At 45.0% G+C, this 20195-nt stretch overlaps 1 protein-coding gene across 1 annotated transcript; it reads left to right on the forward strand.

The window, feature by feature from the left end:
* The first annotated feature begins 3052 nt into the window (after positions 1 to 3052).
* On the forward strand, positions 3053 to 19937 carry PSEN2 (presenilin 2). Its single transcript, XM_065632366.1, has 11 exons — positions 3053 to 3115; positions 8536 to 8732; positions 9399 to 9628; positions 10621 to 10762; positions 11614 to 11681; positions 12454 to 12674; positions 13507 to 13605; positions 15380 to 15457; positions 17068 to 17187; positions 17513 to 17631; positions 19261 to 19937. The coding sequence occupies exons 2-11, from the start codon at positions 8589 to 8591 to the stop codon at positions 19414 to 19416; spliced, it is 1377 nt and encodes a 458-aa protein (XP_065488438.1). The 5' UTR covers positions 3053 to 3115; positions 8536 to 8588; the 3' UTR covers positions 19417 to 19937.
* Positions 19938 to 20195: the final 258 nt, after the last annotated feature.

A 20195-nucleotide genomic window follows, 5' to 3' on the forward strand; every position in this document is an offset into this window, starting at 1 on the left:
TAGACACCTGTGTAGTTCATGTTAATGTAATCTTCTCCCAGAGCCCTTCATACTCAAGAGCAGTATTTCTAAGAGAGAAAAAAAGCTGCAAGTTTAGCTTCTAAAGCTGCTGAGAAAAGTCAACTGGGCTTGTAAAATCAGTTCCCATCCCTTCAGCCCCTAGAAGAAGGAGACAAAGCCCATCCAGCAGTTAAGGAAGAAGGGTTTAGTAAGGATGGGACGAGGCCTGACTCATCTCTTTTATCTTGCAGCCTGATGATGAACATGGTTTTCAGTCAACCTTTAGGTGGTATTTACAGCCTCTAAAATCCACACAGCCATGCTGAATGGGGTATCTGTCACCTGCTGTTGAATCAGAGAGAGCTTGTTTAGTAGGAGGCTGCCCAGCTCAGTAGAACATACCTTGATTTCAGGGAGCTTGGGATTGCATGGAAGTTTTGGCTTTCATTTGAAAAGGAAATGGAGAACAAATCAAAACACTTGTCTCTTTGATATTTGAGGGAAAAAATAGCAAAATAGGTGTTAACAATTCAAATGTCCTAAGAGATTAAAAAAGCAGAAAGCAAATGAAAACCAGTCACTATTATTATTTAAAACGTAATGATTTGGAGGAAAAGGGGAACCTGCATCAGAATTCTGAGGTGTGTGGCCTTGGTAATACAACCAAATTATTTCCAAGTCCTAGGCATCTACCAAGATAAAGGCAAATACAGATATGATGCTAACTGGAACTGGCAAGAGGAAGGGCAGCGAAATGAACCTAGAATTTGGAAAAACTGTGTAAAAAAGGGAAAAGGAAGAGTGGACAAGAAAAAGCATTAATTACCAAAGATTGCTGTGTCCATTATATGGTAGAAACAGAGGGAGGTGAGGGAGAAAAGAATAAGGGAGACACTGACAGGTGTTAGTGAAAAATGAAGAAAATTCACCTGTAAGAAAACACATTTGCTCCTAACTCAAATGACTCCATATGGATGAAATCTGCACACAGCCCTAGGGACTTTAACAGGCCTAAGAACAACTTACCTATTATTGTACAGATTTATGGCAGGCCAGAGGGTTCACTGGAACGTGCCTGTTGCTGGCTCCGTGAGAACTCTGGGCAGGCTCAGAGGGACTGGCCAACTGCCAGCAAGGTGAAGAGCAGCACAGTTCAGACTGTCGATGCTTTGGCTTTGAAGATGTAAAATGTTTTAAAACAGATACATATTTTTACCATTATCCCAAATTTGTGTCAGATACGTAAGCTCCACATAAACTAAAGGGGTATGAAACTACTCTCAGTTGTGGAAAAATCTAAGTGCAACCAAAATCACTCCTTCTCCTAATATTAAACAAACTTAACAAGCAGCTGAGTGTACAACGTGCAAAGGATTCATCAGAAAAATTCCCATTTAAAATTAACTCCAGCTGGATCAAGTGTCCAGTGAAAACGAACTCAACAGCTTAGCAAGCAGACCAAGGACAGACACAGCCTTTGAGAGAAACCTGTTACACAGAGCTCTGATGCTCTGCTAGTGATGAAGGCAACTCAGCACAGTTTATCAATTTTCCTAGGCTAACTTTACGTTGGCAAAGGAGAGCTGGCCATGCTTTGATAAGCAGCTGTCAAGGATGCTGAAGAATTTTACATGTAACTTACTTCTCTGTACAAAGTGGCTCAAAATAACGACTACAGGCATACGGGAGGTCTATCACTTGTCACCAATATTGTGCAGGACATTCAAGGAAAATAATGAGTTGGCCAACTTGGATTTGGAATCTGCAAAATATTCATTTTTTTCCAATGATATACAGCAGATAAGTTAACTTATTTTACCTTGCATCTCCCTCATTGCTGTCTTACCGTTTACTTCTTCTATATGCAAGATCATCACAGATGGCACAAAGCAATGAGGAAGGTAAACCTCTGCTGCCAATACTCCCTATGTCTGTGCCTGAGATTCTTCCTAAACAACAGCAGCAGCAGCAGAGTGAATTTACCATGACTCCAGTTCATGCCTCTGCCCCCACAGATGATGAGCAAGTGGTATAGAGCTGCAAAAAACTTTCACTTGACTGTTGCTTGATAAAGCAGTGGGAATAACTGAGGCATGGGAATAGTTTGTGTGCTGATTGAAAAACAGTTTCACCTGTCTACAGGATTCTCTTGCTTACTGCTGTGCTATTTTTTAAACAAAAAGATGCCTAGAAAATAGAAATTTCCCATGCCCATAACAAATAATGTGAAAATGTCTGTAATTTTCCTTTATTCATCCTTCTGACCTATAAACTGGGCAGAGGTCAGGCACAACTCCAAAAGAACCATTCTTGGGTGATTTCCTCTGGTTTCCCTATTTACTCCTCCACTCTTCTCCCTTACCTTTTTATTTCAGGCAGGATTTGCACACTCTCATAGCCTTCCCATTACTGAAGGACATTGATAAACATTTAAATGCCTTAAAAAACGCCTGTGGCTCCGATAGTTGCAGGGTCTGTAAGAACATAAGTTACGGGTGTAAAGCCAGACATCTTCATGCGATTAGTCTAAGACTGCCTTTCACCGGCATCATAAGTGTCCCGCGTCCAGCTGTGAGGCCGCAGCCATTAAGCTCCAGGGGAAGCTGAGGGGGCTCTACCAGCTCCCTCCTGTCACCGGGCGCCACCACAGCCGGTCCCGCAGCGCCCGGGCACTTAACGGCAGCCGGCAGGACGGGCCCGCGGCCGAGCGGAGCCGCCCTTCCCTCGCTGAGGGAGAAGCCCACACCTGACACCGCCGCCCAGCTCCGGCAGCCACGGCTCCTCCGAGGCGCTGCCGCCCCCCGCGGCGAGCCCGCCTCACCCCGCTGACCCCCCGCACCGCCCACACCCGCCCCACTATGGCGGCGAGGCCACCGCCTCACAGGCTGCCTCACCGCCCGAGAGAGGCGGCGACGAGAGCCGCCTTCCTATTGGCCCTCCTTCTTCTCACCCTTCTCTCCTATTGGAGAAGAGTGGCTAGTAGGCGGAGACAGCCATCGAGCGACAGCCACTGCAGCGAATCGGTGGGCGCGCTCGTTTCCTCCGGCCAGCACTGGGGCCAGAGCGTGCTGGAGCCCATGGGCACGGAGAGGAGCCTGTGCCGAGCCGGGAGCAGGTAAACACCGGCGGCCGCGCTGGCTGTCCCGGCCTGGGCTCCGTCCGTGCCCCTGCCGGGTGCGGGCTCTGGCTGCCCTCCCGAGGGGACGGGGCCTGGCCGGTGGGGGCTCGGGGCGCCGCGCTGCTGGAGCCGTGCGAGGCCCCTCCGCTGCACGCCGGGGCCCGGGACGGAGGCGGGGGAGGAAGGAGGAAGGAGGTCCGGCAGCCTTGCGGGCTCGTTCCGGTGAAAGTTTACATCTATGTGTATACAGACATATAGCTAGCTAGGCATAGATATATGTATGTACAAATATATTTCTGTATAGGTGCATATGACGTGTGTATATAACATATATTTTATATGTATTTGTGTGTATGTGTAGGTAAAATACGCGTGTAAGTGTTTCTCCTGGGCGGTGGTTCCTGCCCGCAGCCCAGGATTTCATTTGGAAACGCTGCCGGCGATTCCGTGGAACCCCGACTTTTAAGCCTTAGAAAGGCCAGCTGGGGAGAACGCCTGCATGGGCGCAAGGTCTCCTTTGGGCTCCTACAAAGTCTCTGGCAGGCAGGATTGTTGGGTTTTTTGTCCTTTTTTTTTTTTTTTCTTTGGTGCCTGTTGTCTCTCTTTCTCTCTGCCAGCTGCTGCGCGTCCGGCCGGGCTGGGTGTGCACTTGGACAGGGAAGGTGACCCAGCCCCGGTGTGTACATGTGTGTCCTGGTGGGAGCGGGGACAGCGGGGGCTCCATGGCTCCGCGCCCCCCTGGCTGGCTGCCCCAGGTGCTTGGGTAGGAGATGGGAACCCAGCCCCAACACAGGTGTCCTTGGGTGTCCCTGGTGTGTCACCTGCAGCACCTGCTGGTGCAGATGCTCCTGGCAGTGTTAGGACCACCGCGAGTAGCTGCTCCTGTGCGTGGGGTCTGACCCTAGCTTTGAGGTTTCCCCGGAGTAAGTAGGTCTGCAGGGCTGTGGTGCCTTTATGCCGTGATGAGGAGCTGATTGCTAGAGTATTTGGGCTTAATGCTGGCAAAGTAATCCTTCTGATGCTCTGGCGGGGGGGGCTGGATTTCAGCTCTGCCAGCAAAATAACCCTTTGGGGCTCTGTGTGTTGTGCCTTTCTTGTGGGACAGAAGAAAGCAGTGCTAGTTCAGCTGTGTTGGCGAGCCCTAAAACGGAGAAAGAGGACTACAAAACTCTACAAATTCCTGTAGTATCTTGTATTTTGTTATTTTTGTGTTCTGGGGCTGAAAGCGATTGGCATTTGCAAGTTCCTTTTTGACCGCTGAGATGGTGTGTTTCAAGTCCTCTGTCATTTTAGCAGCATGCAGGTTTTGGCTGTATTGGCAAGAACCTGGAAATCTTTTTGGCTCCACCACTTAGAATTTCCTAAAGTTTTTTTATTTTTTCCATATTTACGAACAGCAGTGATTGTTACCGCTGAAATGTAAGAGAACATCAGGCTGTCAGCATCAGTGCAAAGCTTTCTCTTGGGCTAAATATAGAAAAGGAAGACAGATTCTCTTCATCTAATTGCCGTCTAGGAGAACAGTATGTTTGAGCAGGAATTCTAACTCTTAAGTGGATTATTAAGTATTCTGCCAGCCTATGGCAGCTGTTCTGTGCTGTATATTCTACTGGTATTGTGATGAATTAAATGCAAAGCAAAGGATTTAGCTTTGTTTGTAGCACAGTGATGTTGCAGCATGAAATTAAAAGGCAAACCAAGGCTAGATCCTGATGTTAGTGTGAAATGGCCCAGTTTTATAAAAATCCATTAATCTGTTGAGGAAAGAGGTTACTTGCATGAAAGTCATCTGGACATCTGCTCTCCTGTGGACTTCACAAGACTGCTATAAAGCAGGAGTTTTATTCCCACCTCAGCTGCCCCACTATAAGCATTTACTACTGACCTAGATTTGTCTCCTTTCATTTTTGCTGTACAGTTTTGAGAGTTCGGTCTTTTGGCTCTTAAACATGATATGATTTTTGAATGGGACCTAATGGGTTGAATCCATCCATGTGGGAAAATAGAACCTTTCCTGATACCCTGCAACCTACTGGGTCAGTTTGATGATGGTCTGACACGTTTTTAAATTTCTTTGTTTACTGCATTTGCTAGACCATGCTTTATAGCTTTCTGTGAATACAGACAGAGCTTACGTTTCCTTCCAGCCCAAAGCTTCTCCTGTTGCTATAGCCAGAAAGGAAGCAGGCTCATCTCAGCTCTCTGTGCTTTTATTTTCTGAACTGTCCTTCGCCCTTTTCAGCTCAGCCTAGGAAAACACAATCAGTACGCATTGATGTATTTGGTGTAATGTGCACAAGTAAGAAAGAAGGTTCCTGTGCTTTCTGTTACGGCGTATCTAGTGTCCTTGGGAGGCAGAAATCATCTCTGCAAGGCCCCTTCCCTTAGTTTAAGCAGTGAAATGATATCAGAAAACAGTGTGGCTTTATAGCACCTCTTTCTTGCTTGCCTGGTGCTGTGTGGCTCCCTCTCTGTTCAGCAAGCAAGCACCCAGGGCAGAGGCTTTCTCTTCTTCACCCCTGCTCAGCCCAAAGGCTGATGTACTGGGTACGTGGGCAGGAGTGACCAGGCTGGTCCTTCCTCCCCTGAAGGACAGGCTGCTTAAACCAAAGCTCCCTCTGGCAGCCAGCTCAGCCTTGGTGAGAGTTCAAAGTGCAGCTCTGATCAATCAGTAGTGGCATTACACAAACTCCCTGGTGGGTGCACAGTGGGGCAGAGGGAGAGGGCCAGCATTCCTGCCTCTGTAAACTGTATGTCAAAGACCCCTGCCTCAATCAGACCCACGCTGCCATAGGTGTTGCAGACCTGAGGTGAGGGAGGTCTTCTTGTCTGGCAGTGAGCAAAGGGCTTGCCACCATAGGGCTTGACCCTTCTGGAAGGGGGATGGCCCAGTGCTCCCTTTCCCTCCTGTGGACACAGAGGCTACTCACATAGCCAGCCTGGGAGCCAGTCCTGCTGGAACCTGGCTCTGTGACAGCAAAGGAAAACAAGTGCCTCTTGTCTTTTCAAAAGAGCGAGGCAGCTGATGAGCACCTGGTGTTGGTTTCAGAGAGACTGGGGGTGGTGGGACAAGCCCTTTAGCAGGACCATGCATTTAGGTCAGTTTAAGGCAGCTGCAAGTACAATGTCTCTGGATTTGTTGAAGGTTGGTTGCCACAGGAGCTCCTGTAGAATCCCAGATATGCTGGGGTCTGTTTGTGTCAGACTTCAGTGAAACCAAATCCTTGTAAACAAGGGACAGTAAAGCTGTGTTCAGGTCTGAGTCTGCTCGCTGACCAGAAGTATTGTCACATCTTCACATTTGTCCGTATCCATTTTGAAGGAGAATAGCAGAAAATGTCCAGCTTAAAAACAGATGTATTACAACATGGAATTCTTTTTCCATGTAACCATGGAGGTTAGGAATTAGCACTGTGTTTTTGCTGTTGGTTTAACTCCTCCAGTGGGCACAACTAGGGTGTTGAAAATAGGCTAATTGGCTGTCCCCTCTAAATCCTCTGCAGAACTGCTCTGTTCATGCAGCAGAAATTGTGTGGCAGTTTCTTGAATACTGGGAGAAAAAGTTCTTTACTATTTTAATTGGTTTGTTAAAACCTAAAATATTACTGCCAAACTATTAGACAGTAAATATTTATTTCTACCCTGGTCTCTCACATGGGCAGAAGGTTTTGAGAGCTATTTAACTCATTGGGTCACAGATCCCATGGCATGCATAACTTAGCCTGTTCACAGATCCAGAAGTATGTCATGATTGAATGACTTTATGTACCTGACTTCTTTAAAGGCCTAAATCCCATAACTGAACCAGAATCTAGGCTCTCAGCTGTAAATTGTGAGCTCTCACATGCCCAGTCAGAAGAGTGTGTTAAGCACCTGGAGTGGAGATTTTAGGCTCTGTAAGAAATAAGCACACAGGTGCAGGTGTCACGCAGCTCACACAGTAAGAACACAATATTACTGTAAAGCTGACAGGCCCAGCTTGAGGGCTGTCCCTGCATTTGTTTCCCGTAACTGTACCACTTTTGTCACAAAAAAGAGGAACAAAATGATATGAAAAAGCTTGAAGAAAAGGCAGGGGAGGAGCAGTTGTCTGAAAAATGTTTAACTTGAGTTGACATTTTAAAATTTCTTGAAGGTGCTTGATGTGTTGAGGAGGTTGTGAAAGAAAAGGGGAATCTCTCACTCCTCCCTCTTTCCTTCCTCCAGCATGAATTTCAATTTCTTTAGTGAGAAGAGAGATCTGAGAGATCTTTAAAGTACCCACTCTGACCTCTCAAGCTGGCTGGTAGACAGCACAGTGTACTAGTTGGGCTACTAATGCATGATTCAGATTGAAGTGACTTGAGTCCAAGTCACATGGCTTCTTCAGCTTCCTCTTCTGAGCTGGATTTATTTCCTGAGACACACTGGCTTGGGTAAAATACTGCAGAGGAGGTGTTCTTGTAGATATTAGAGCTTTATAGTGCATTAGAGGTCTGGTTTTGCTTATGGACAGGTGGCTGAAAATCAGAAGGTGACTGAATTATCCTTGTTTACTCCAGTTGCTTTTTTAAGCTTAGGAAAATTCATTTTAGCATTTATTATCACCTGCCTTTAGAGCTTCCTGAAATCCCAGCTTTAAGGCTATTTTACAGTATCCAGGGCAGTGTACCTCTCTTCTCTGGTGTCTAGAAAGAAGAGCTGTTCCTTTCCTTTCTGTACCATGCTGCTTTGCTGCACAGCAGTAGGTGGAAAGAGGCCAAACGTTTTTAGCCTCCACTTTTATATTCTAAGGTTTTGCCCATCCAAGTAGTTTTGCTTTTAATCACAAGGCAACATAAGGAAAAAAAATGTGGCTTGCCTGAGAAGACAGGTCTTTCCCTTTCTACACAAACCTCTCCCTGTCCATGGGCAAAGAGAAGAACTGCTAATAAAATTCATCTGGTTAATAAACAGTTGTGACAGGGAAGACAGCATGTAATGCCTGGTTAGCTGCCTATTTAAGCCAAGGCTCCAGGTTACTAAAACTTCTGCTAGCTGCCGATGCTTGCAGGGGTTTTGTGTAAGAGCTGAGCTGTCTTAGCTTTCTAGCAGCCAACATTTGAGGTGAAGTTTAGTTTGGCCTGTGCAAAACAAAAACCACGCACTGAGAAACCTGCTTTGTGAAAGTCAAGGTGTACTAATGGGAGAGGGAAAATAGAAGCAGCAAAGAAAAAGTATTAAGTTGCTTCAGTGCTGCATTTTGCTGTTCTCCCTGATGGCAAAAGTCACAGAGAGTTTAACTGAACGGACTGTCATGCCTAAATCAGCTGTTAGGAGGAGACAGAGTTACATAGTGTGCTGTAGCCTTCCTGCTGAAATTGTGCCTCCTCTTCAGACTTCCAGTTGTTTGCACTGTGATGTTTACTGTTTCTCTTTTGCCCTGCTTGTCCCCGCAGCCTTCAGTAGTGCTTGGCGGTGCCCCTCCCGAGTGCTCCCTACCACAGCCACGATGATCACGTTCATGAACAACTCAGACAGCGAGGAGGAGCCCTGCAATGAGAGAACATCCCTGATGTCTGCAGAGAGCCCTCCAGTCCCCTCCTATCAGGATGGCCTGCAAGCCTCGCAGGCAGGGGAAGCGCAGGCACACAGGGTAGGTGTGCGTCCTTCTGGGGGAGTGACAAAATGGGATGTGGTGACAGATGTAATCCTGCTGCCCTTCCATTCCTTCCAGCAGACTGCCTTCCATGACTGGCTTTGGCCAGTGCTGTTTCTCTGGTGTCAGTCTCTCAGCCAGCAGCAGCAGTGCCTATTCCTATTTCTTCCACTGTTACTATTCCTTCCTTTTTATCTCCATCTATACTCCTCCCTTTTCCTTCCTTTTGGTAAAGAGGCAGGCTTTTAATCAGCACCTGATGCACTCTTGCAGGATATCCTTTTCAGCCTTGTCTTGCTAGAAACCCTTTGTCTGCTCTGGTCAAATGCAGCAAATGCAAAGCAGTGGGGTAAAGCAAGAACAGCATTGCTGTGGGAGGAGAAACGGATCAAGCTTATGTCATCTCAGATGACATTTCTTCTGTCTAAGTTCTGTGCAGCTTGCCCTTCGTGTGCATGTGTCCATCTATATATTTGCACTTGAAGAGGCCCTTAGATATTCACGGTTTTGGTTTAAAAGCTTGATTATGACCAGTTTGTAATGGAACTTCTAATTGTCTTGTTCATTTGGTATCTTCCAAATAGGAACAAGTTGAAGTATGATGGAATGAAGTTTTGAACACAAATAAGTGTCTTATATGCTTGCTAATATTTTTTTTTTCAGAAGAGGCGAACAGGTAGCAGCCGTAGCCCTAACAATATCGCTGATGGAGAAATGTCTGACTCAGGTGTTCCAGTGAGAGAAGGCGCCTTGGAAAATGAAGAGGAGGAACTGACCCTGAAATATGGAGCAAAGCATGTAATCATGCTCTTTGTGCCTGTCACCCTTTGTATGATTGTTGTCGTCGCCACCATAAAGTCAGTGCGCTTCTATACGGAGAAAAACGGGCAGCTGTAAGTGAGGTCTTCAAACCAGCCTCTGAGTATGTGGGCTCCCTAGCTTTACACATATGTTCCACGCACGCGTGTCTGTGTACACAGAGTGCTCCCTTGGAAGGTTGGGAGAACCTTTGCGCTGCTGAAGGTGGCCGTGTAAACATACAGAGATCTTACTAAATTATGCTACGCTCATCTGTAAGATTTCCATACCTGCAGTATACTGCTTTGTTAGCACCACTGTTATTAGGGTGCTCTAAGCAAGGCCTATGAGCAGCATATAATGAATTTGCTTCATACTGCAGCATAAAAGGCCCAGGCTGAACTCCTGATCTGTTCTCTCACTTGCTGGCAGCAGTCAGGGAATAGCATGTTCATTTGGATGAGTGTCTCATTTCCTGATGGTGTTTCTGGTTCCTAAAGACTCATGGTAGAGATACATAATTCCATCCAGCTCTTGCTGACTGTACTGGAGAGCACTCCTGGGGCTCTAATTGTCCTTTGCACATTGGGAGGAGAAACAGGGACTCTGGTCCCTTGAACGGAACCAAAAGCAGGGTGGGGTGGGAGAGGATGTGCACAGTGATGAGAAAGGATAAAAAAAGTCCAAGACTTTCCTACCAAGTGTGGAAAGAGAGGGTCCCTCATTTTCAGGACAGCACCTGGGATGTATCCTCATAATTATCATGGAGATGATCCAGAGCATGCAATAAAAATTCATGGCCTGGAGAGAAGTTACTAAACTTAGATAAAGTCATTTATAGTCTAAGTCTTTTTGTTTAGAGCTCTGCCAGCTACAGCTTCTCTGTAGGAATGTGCTTTTGATAGAGAGCACTAATCTTTGGTTGATAATTAACTGAAGCCCAGCCCCTTCAGAGGCTACATCTCATGTTTGCTGTCCTTGGCAGTCATACCTCCCTTTCTTTCCCACACACACAGAGGTCTGGTTTTATCTTGGAGCAGTTAGTTAGAATATATATACTTTATACGGCTTTTGCTTTATGCTGCAGGATCTACACCCCTTTCACTGAGGATACCCCGTCTGTGGGCCAGCGTCTCTTGAACTCTGTGTTGAACACCATCATAATGATCAGTGTCATCGTTGTAATGACAGTGTTCCTAGTCCTGCTCTATAAATACCGCTGCTACAAGGTAAAGTGTTCATGCCAGAGCCTTTTCCGCTATATACTGTGAACTTGAGTTCAGGTGGCGCTGGCGTGTCAGTGAGAAATACAGGCACTGTACTGGCTAGTCCACATCTTAGTCACAGCAAGAGTCACAAGGTACAGAACCTTTGTCAGTGATGGCAGAGCTGTGCCCCTGAATATGCTTTGCTGTTATTTTGTCTGTAGTGGCAGGCTCTTAAAAATGAGGCCTGCTACTTTGTGTTAGTCAGGTCTGAGTCTTCTCCACCTGATCAAAAAGTTTTGCCGTTTTACTTACGGACTAAGCTGTACCATTTACTGCAAGTGCCTTCTCTTACGTTTTGGACAAGCTTTGTGGAAACTAGTGGTGTTCTGCCTGTGGAGGCTCTGGTGGAAGGGGACAAGGCTTGGAGGGAAAGGCGCATTCAGGTTTTGTGGTGCCAGCCCAGGATTTGAGCACTGGCCAGTGCTGCTTTTTAAACTTAGCCCTGAGATGGATTTATTGTACAGCCTTGGGCAAAGCCCTCCTCCTCCCCACCAAGCACAGAAGCTAGGAGCCAGAATGGATACCCACAGAAATGGAAAGAGACTGGAAAAAACCAAAAAACAACCCAAACCAAAACAAGCCAACGCAAACAAACACCAAGGGATCCAATATAAAACTAAAGGGTTTCAGAGAACTAGGACCAACTGGCTGTTTCTTCCTCCCTCACCAGTAGTGGGGAGGGCAGCGTCTTTGGAAACTGGAGGAGGAGTGCTGTTGGACAATAGGAAGCTCTGTCAGTAGTGCACGCAGCACTGTGACCTGTGTGAGGGGGAACAGCCCCTTCAATCACTGTCTCTTCTTGTCCTTGATAGTTCATCCATGGCTGGCTGATCCTGTCCTCTTTGATGCTGCTCTTCCTCTTTACCTACATATATCTCGGGTAAGTGGGAATGGTGCAGGTAACCTGGCGGTTCAGGGCTCCTTCACCTCTTCACAGAAAATCCACAACTTGAACAAGGAAAGGAATGTCTCCCCTTCTACAAGTGGAAGTTTAAGAATTGTTATAATGAGATGGCTTTCTTTTTTTAAAAAAAAATGAAAATAAGGTCTTTAATAGGCAATTCCCGATTTTACAGTGCCTAGTCTACAAAAATCACCATGAAGTGATGAAATGAAGGCCTGAATTATATGTTGAGAAGCAAGTAGAAAGGCAGTTTATGTGCTGAGTTGGTTCTCTGATTTGTCTTCCTTCTTCTCAGACTACACTGCTTCAGGCGGATTCTCTTTGTTCCCAGCTCAGGTAGAACCAAGCTTTTAATTTGCAGGTGATACTTGTTAAAACTTTTCATTATTAACTGTGAGCATCATGCACCCAGTGGGATGACTCTTAGATGACGTCTTTGCTGCAGATGGTCACGTAGCCACAGGCCTGTGTTAAGATTTGAAATCCTGCCTGCTCAAACCCTGGGCATTGCTGTGGACTTTGGCAGCGTGATGATTGTCTGCACACACAGCAGGTCCAGCTCCTGCAGGAGGAACAGAGAGCTAAGAGAGCAATTTGGCCACAAGGCAGGTTCCCTCTTCATGATGGGAGCTGCTCCTATACTGCTTCCTCCTGGTGTAGTAGGAGGCTTGCTTGTTTAACTATGGCTAGTGGGATGCTTTGCGTGTCAGTTGCTTTTATTGCTCAGCTAAGTTTTCTTGTATTCCAGTGAAGTATTGAAGACATATAACGTGGCCATGGATTACCCCACTCTGTTCTTAATCATCTGGAACTTTGGAGCTGTTGGAATGATTTGCATCCACTGGAAAGGTCCCTTGCAGCTCCAGCAAGCATATCTCATTATGATCAGTGCTCTGATGGCACTGGTTTTCATTAAATATCTACCTGAATGGTCAGCATGGGTGATTCTAGGTGCAATCTCCATCTATGGTAAGTCTAGGTTGTGACTCTAAAGGTGTGGCTCATGGAGAGGCAATATCAGGACTGTGTGTGCTATTCAAAAAACAACTTTATGGTGCTGACAGCTTTAGAAAGAGGCAGATGGGCGATTAAGTGGAATTCCTGGCTTGTCTCTTGCTAACTTGTTCATGTAGGTACTGTACTCCTACCATATCTTTTGTAGTGGAACACCAAGTCAGGGAAGTACTGAACCACATGTAACTGCATGGTAGGGGTGGTTGGATTTTTATCAGTAGCAACCTGATAGTCTTGCAGGTTTCGTTTACGGTTATCAGGAGATCATGGATTTTGGAATGCGTTACAAGTTTCAAGAGAACCTGCAGAACGAGGTAGCTGGGAGGTAATGTACATATTGGTGAGGAGCTCCGGTGGAGGAGGGAGGGTGGGCAAGAGGAATTGGACCAAAAGCCTTCCTTCATGTGAAACACAGAGTGTATGTAGCGATGGATTGCGGAATGTGAACAAAACACCCCCAGTTCTCCTCTAGTTAAATTTAACACCTCGATGTAATGCTGCCATCTGCTTTCAAAGAAATATGTAGTATTCTCAAGAGGCTTTTTATAGGATTAGCACAATGAAAACTCATTATTACATTATGGCTTGGGGATGGTATTTTAAGTGAAGATCTTCAGGGACTAGAACAGCCAGAATTATGCAAAGTAGCAGAAACTGCCATTCAGGAAATCATCCAGTTAATATTGATAGATGTAATTTTGAGGGGAGAATAGCTTTTTAAAGATAAAGACTGAAAAATATGCATGATATTTGGAGATGAGGTTGTCTGGCCCTTTTCTCTTTGCAGATCTGATGGCTGTTCTCTGTCCCAAGGGGCCACTGAGAATGCTGGTAGAAACTGCACAGGAGAGAAATGAGCCCATTTTTCCTGCATTAATATATTCCTGTGAGTAAGATTAGAATGTTAATGTTTTTAGCCAGATTAAACTCACAACCTATTTCTGTGTCAAACCAAAGAGTTTTAGTTACTTCCTTGCCCTAAGATTGGCATACATTTATGTTCTACAACAGACCATTTGTAGAAAGCCTTGTTTATTGGTTACAATGGTGCCAACTTTAATTAGCCAAAAGGAGCCCACAAGTACCTTGTGAAGCTGATATGTTCAAAAGTAGATCTATCTTTTTGTGAATGCAGTGCAGAACATGCCCTTTTGTTCTGCAAACCAAAACCTGTGTTAGATGGACAGTAGTGTCTGTGAAGTTCTGTGATTAGAAGATGCTCACTCAATACACTTATTTCATGTGCATATGCTTTACAGACACATTTTAAACATGTGATGAGGTTCCATTCTTCCTGTAGCCCCCTCTTGCTCTGTGCACTGTATGGATGGCAGTGCTTAGAATATATTTGTTTTCTTGTTCATTGTGTGGCTGCTCGCTTTGTAAAGGGCTCTATTCAAGTATTGCTCTGCAAACAAGATCAGTCATCTCTTCCCTGGCTTTCTTGGGTTAACTACGATGGTGTGTGGTGCCTTTATCCACACAGGTATACATGTGCTTAAGATTCAGATAGTTGGAAGGCAGGCGACTCAATACTCGGGGGACCTGGACTCAAGTGCTTCATGGACCTCAGTGACTTTTTCATTATGTCACTTGTAAGATGAGTGGGTATTTCCAAATGTTGGGTGTCAAGCTGAGGATGCCCACAACCTGATTGATATATTTTTTTTTCCAAGCATTTAATGTTATATAAATGCTTTTGGATGTTCCAAGCAGAGCTTCTGTTGGCTTCAGCTGACTTCCCTTTTACTGGAGATTACGTTATACTGACCTGAGACAATCTAAATGAAGTCTCTCACATGTTTTAGTCAACAAGAATTTCTCTAAAAGAGAATGCAATTCAACGAATAATAAATACTGAATAAAAAGTTCTTCTGCAGAATGTCAGTGTGCGGAATGTCAGTGTCTCCACTGGAAGACCACATTCTGTGGCTCCCTCTAGATGCAAAAACATCATTTTGGATGAGCTTTTAGTGGAAAAGCAGGCACTGTGTTTGCCTTGGCTTATTTTGTTTAGTTTAGCTTCTATAAAAACAGGAGGACTGATGCACACTTACATAAACAGCTGATTTGAGTTCCCTTTCACTGATTTCAGAATGGTTTGTATTCCTTTTTAATTTAGGGATCCATCTCAAGAATAACCCCCAAACATCCTTCAGTTGTTCTTGGAAACAAAACAGAAATAGCCAATATTTTGACAGGAAAGAACCAAAACAAATAGGCAGAGAGAAAACTGGCATTCTGACAACTCCAGCTTATCCCTCGCTTGTGTGCTTTACCTTTAGCAGAACAGGAGTAAGCTGTATATGGTAACCTCTGGTTACCTTTTGTTCTAGCATAATTTCCTGGGCAATTGTTTGGAGAGTCAGTAGTCAGGAAGAAAACAAAGTAGATGAGGATCCTAGTTCTGCATTTTTGCTTTCTTTATCCTACAGAGAGGATTATACTGACTCTTAGCTATTTGTGCTCTGGGACCTTCTTAGAAACTGAATGTATGCACTGCCTTAATTTCCTCCCATCTTGCCTTCTAAGTGCTTAGGGAAACCAACTAAGAGTGAGTGCTACAAAAGCATTTACAGAGGGGCAGGTGCCTACTTAGCTCCTCTGAGCTATAGTGACCGATGTTTTATGCAGCTGACTACTTTCTCTCTTTCTTCTAGCTGCTATGATATGGACAGTTGGAATGGCAAAGCCAGACACAGCAGCAAGAAGATCAAGTCAACAGGCGTGGGATGCAGGTTTGCTTGCATGTCACTCTTCTATACAGAGCACTATCCCATGGAAATAATGTGTGTGTTTGAGACTGAAAGTAAATGTAAGCCCCTGAATCCTGACAGCTGCATTTTTTTTTTTCAGTGTTGTTACATTAGTTGCGGAACTTAGTGATGTTCTGAAATGTGCTTTTAGGACTGGCAGCAAAGATGACCAGACAATGTAGGAAGCTCTAGCATTCAGGCTGCCTTTATTTAAAAAAAACCCAACAAACCAAACCAACAAACAAAAAACCAAACAAGTGTTGTCCATGACACATTTTGAGATGTAGTGAAGTCAAAGCTGAAAGTGGGCGAGTGGGGGTTTATATTTTTAATAGTTGAGGATGGTAAATAACATTGGCTCATAAATATAATGCCGATGAGCTGGTGAACTGAGTGCATTGCAGTGTGTTGCATTCGGGCCAGTGTCACAGAACAGACCTGCTCTTACTGAGCTGTAAGTGCAATGTGGCTCACTCTGCCAAAGAAAATGAACGTCTTTACATCTGCCCTTGGATAAGGCTTATGTTTGGGCAGTTACTCAACAGTAGCTGATGTGTTCCAAGTTTACATTCTAGCTGGTCCTGTGGTAATTTTTGTGCCTTTGCTTTTATCTTCTTGCAATGCAAGTTAAACTGCAGTTTTGAAGGTGATTTAATAACATCTGACTTGTGTTGGGAGGATTTCCCATCTGGTTCTGTTGCACTTCAGAGATGACAGTACCTTTTTATGTTGAAGCAATAAATGTATGCTAGGGCTTGATAACTGAACATGCTGCTTATTTCAGGATAAAGCATTTGACATACTAACAAACCACAGGGGCACAATCCTGCTTTGAAACTGGGCACAGAGCAGAAGCAAACTACATGCTGAGGCATACAGAATGCCACTGCGGAGCTCTGTCCCACATCACAGTCAGCTCACATCTGTAGTGGCAGCATCTCGTCAGACTGACGTGGACTGGAAAGTTTGTATGAGCGCTTTTGAAAAGTAGGAACTGCAAGATAGAGTACTATATCACAGACTGGCTGCTTCCAAAAGCACTACCAAGGGCTCTGTTAAATGTGTTTAACAGGCCAAAAAAAAAAAAAATCTGTGAACAATGAAACGTGGCCACTAACTACACATGCACACCCAGCCCCAATGTCAATGTGATTCAGGGCAGAACTTTTCTCATAAATGGCAGTCCTCTTAGTCATCCATTTTTGTCATACGACCAGCTAGGGAATACCTGAGCACCTCCACCCCAAAGATATAACAATCTGGGGGTGCATATGAAGTTTTACTTGTCATTCTAGCCTGCACTGGGCAATGCTTAGTTCTGCCTATGTACTCGCTTGTTCAAGCCGTTGAACTCCTGGGTAGCTGCTAAAGAAGCTGTGAACATATCCCCTTCTGACTCAAAGCCACTAAATGTCTCTGCTTGAACTGGTCCTGATGATCATACTTTCAAGAAACAAAGGGCTTACCCATTCTGGAGAAGCTTCACAGAAGTGGGGATTTCATGTGTTAAAACAAGTTATAAATGTAGCTACCTCTTGCGGTGGTTTTTTTTTTTTTGTCTGCTCTTCTTGGCCTGTTTTTGTGGAACCAAGCTGAAGACGGGAGAGAGAACCACAGGAGCCCTTCACACGCAGACTCTCAGATGTCGGAGGCGAGAAGTCCTGTTCCAAGCCGCCCCATCACTTCTTTCGAGGAGCTTGAGGAGGAGGAAAGTAAGAGAGGCTTCATACCTTGTTTTCAGCACAGTCAGAGGCAGCGCCTGATGTTTTTACTCATTGTGGTTAACACTCTGTTACTCAGTTTGGCTTAATCGCAGTTAATTCAAAGAGTGGTGACCTGTTGAGCAACAAAGGTCTTGAATCTGACTCTGTATTACTTCTTGCTGCTGCAGTATCTGTTCTGGGATTGAGGTTCCAGTGACATCTCTTGACAATTTAAGCAGGAACCTTCACCTGCTCCCCAGGGGACAAGAAGTTGTTCTTGAGAAAGCTGAACAGGAGCAGAAGTAACACTTGTTCTCTTTTTCCCTTCTCTCAGGGGGTGTGAAGCTGGGCCTTGGAGACTTCATCTTTTACAGTGTGCTTGTTGGGAAAGCAGCTGCTACAGCTAGTGGAGACTGGAATACTACGCTGGCCTGCTTTGTAGCCATTCTCATAGTAAGTGAGTGAGCTCTTAAAAACTCCATTATAGCCTGTTCAGCACAGCAGCATTGCCAGAAGTGAGCACTGCTTCATCTCTGCAGGTGACACGCTGGGTGTTCAGGAGAAACCACCAGTGGATTTCCCAGGCCAGTCCTCTGTCTATAAAGACAGGCTCTAAGTAGCCCTGGGAGAAGCTGAATGATAGGGGCTGGGAGGGAGGATTCCTTGGAGCAGAGCCAAGTGTGGGGATGGTGGAGGTGAAACAGCCCCGGGGGGGGGAAAAAAAAACCAAAACATTTACAGCTGAAGTGTTTGTGTATTTGCTTCAGTGCTGGAGACTGGGGACTTTCGTTAGCCACAAGAGTCACTATTATGAACTCCACATTGATTAGCAAGCATAGTTGAAAAGGTTAACTCTTCTTTTCCTAAGGAGAAAAGCCTTCATCCTTGTTCTTGTGTTTGCAGTGGAAAAAACAGGAAGGAAAGAGACATATATCCATGGAAATTATCAGTAAAAGCAGATGACAATCATACTGTAACTGCTAAAGCACTTGGTTCTGCCAGGCCTAATGACCACACACTGTTGAGCTTTCACCTAGGTAGACTAGGAATTTGCTGTTTACACCAGCACCCTCAAGGAAACTAACCAGCAGGTGGTAGAAAATGAATTATCCCGTCCTTCTTGGGCCTCCATTTTGCTACTTAGATCCCAAGGACAGTGAAAGACAGTGACTTTGACTTATGAAGATCATGGATTGAAAAGCATGAGAACTAGAAATGATTTAACTGAAATGAATTGTGTTGAGCGTAGCCTTCCTACCTCCTGGGTCAGAGCAGTGTATAGGATCACCTGGTTCCACATCTTGGGGCCTCTTTGCTGGGGAGATGCTCGCTCTTGTCTCTCCATGAGGCCCAATGTCCCATTCTGTTTCTTAACAGTGCTGTTAAAATTTTTGGAGCCTGGTGTCGGAAGTTTTGTCATCATGGAGGAAGTAAAAAGGGCTCAAATGAGAAGGAATCCATACCTAAATGCAGTTAGCCATACTGTCTACCCAAAATGTACAAAAGGTTTCACACGCTCAAAAAAACCCCCAAACAACAAATCTCGGCCTGCTATCCAGATAAAACCAGAATTCATCTATCACAGTAAGCAATCCAGTCAAAAGAACAGCAGTTGATTTTTTTTTTTTTTTTTTTTTTTTCCTGTTGTTGTTGTTCCTTTTTTAACCCCAAGAGACCTTGAAAACTGAGAAGGTGTCAAAAAGTACTCCTTATCTGGGCAGTTCACCAGGATTGAAGTGCTTTTATCTGCTGGATCAGTACTTCATACATAATGGCGTAGAACAAAATGTAAAATAATCTGTAAATAAATTAACCTCTCGAGGTCAGCTGTATGTCAGCACTAGCTGTTTATACACCTTTCTTGGCAGAGAGCTGTGTTCAAGATTGCTGAAGAAAATACCTGGCCAACTTGTGTGAAAGATGAAGGTGTGGGCAAATGTACTTGGTGCCACTGGTAGCTCAGGCAGGCTTCAATTGCTGTATAGTGTATACAGCTTATTATTTGTATATTAGTTTGTTGATGACAGATACATTTCCTGGCTTCTTACTATATCTCCTTGTGTTTTTTATTCTCTCTGGCAGGGTTTATGCTTAACTCTTTTGTTACTGGCTGTTTTTAAGAAAGCACTACCTGCTCTTCCCATCTCCATCACCTTTGGCTTGATCTTCTACTTCTCAACAGACAACCTTGTGCGACCATTCATGGACACCCTGGCCTCCCACCAGCTGTATATTTAGAAGAAGTGGGAGTTAGAGGATTCTTTTTAAAGCTTTGCTGTGAAGTATGGTACATATTGGAATAAGTCATAGTTTTACACTTCGTGCCATATATTTCTAAGGAAAACACTAAATCTGTGACATGATGTGTCCTAAAAATCTAATAGTTACGTGTTGAACTGAGATTTTTCATGAGGCTCTTGGACTCCAGTGCAAAGCCTGGCTCACTGCTGATGTCAGAGCATTACTTCTGTGTTATGTCATGTGTACACTGGCTGCTGTGAGCACAGAAACTGTATGGAGCATGGGATACTGGAGAGGTGAAGGGTCTGATCTGTGCTTCCAGAAGCTAAGGTGTTCTAGCCCTGGAACTGCACTCAAGTTTAACCGTACTTGAGAATTACTAACACTTCACACTTTTGAAGTGTTGTGCAAACATGTGGCGTGAGTAAGTCATAATTAGAAAAGCAAAACAGTGTCGGCATGCACGGAAGAGAGCGGTGTGTACACCTGTAGAGAAGTGATGCTGAGCTGCATAAACTGGCCTCTGTGCACGCAACTTCTGCCGAAATTGCCCCAAATGCCTGTTTATTCTGACCTTAGACACAGCCATGACGGATCTAGACGGGATGTCAGTGCTGGGACGTTTAAATGTCAGGCTTCTGGTTCCGAGCGCATCCACTGCTGCCGCTAACAGCTGATGAAGGTAGGGATGCCTGTTCTGGTGCGTCAGATCCTCAGCGTGGGAAAACAGATACTTTTTCCTGTGTCCTCCCAGCATTGTATCTTTTTGGAAATCT

The sequence above is a fragment of the Caloenas nicobarica genome, chromosome 3 (genome assembly GCF_036013445.1).
Source record: "Caloenas nicobarica isolate bCalNic1 chromosome 3, bCalNic1.hap1, whole genome shotgun sequence".
Taxonomy (NCBI): domain Eukaryota; kingdom Metazoa; phylum Chordata; class Aves; order Columbiformes; family Columbidae; genus Caloenas; species Caloenas nicobarica.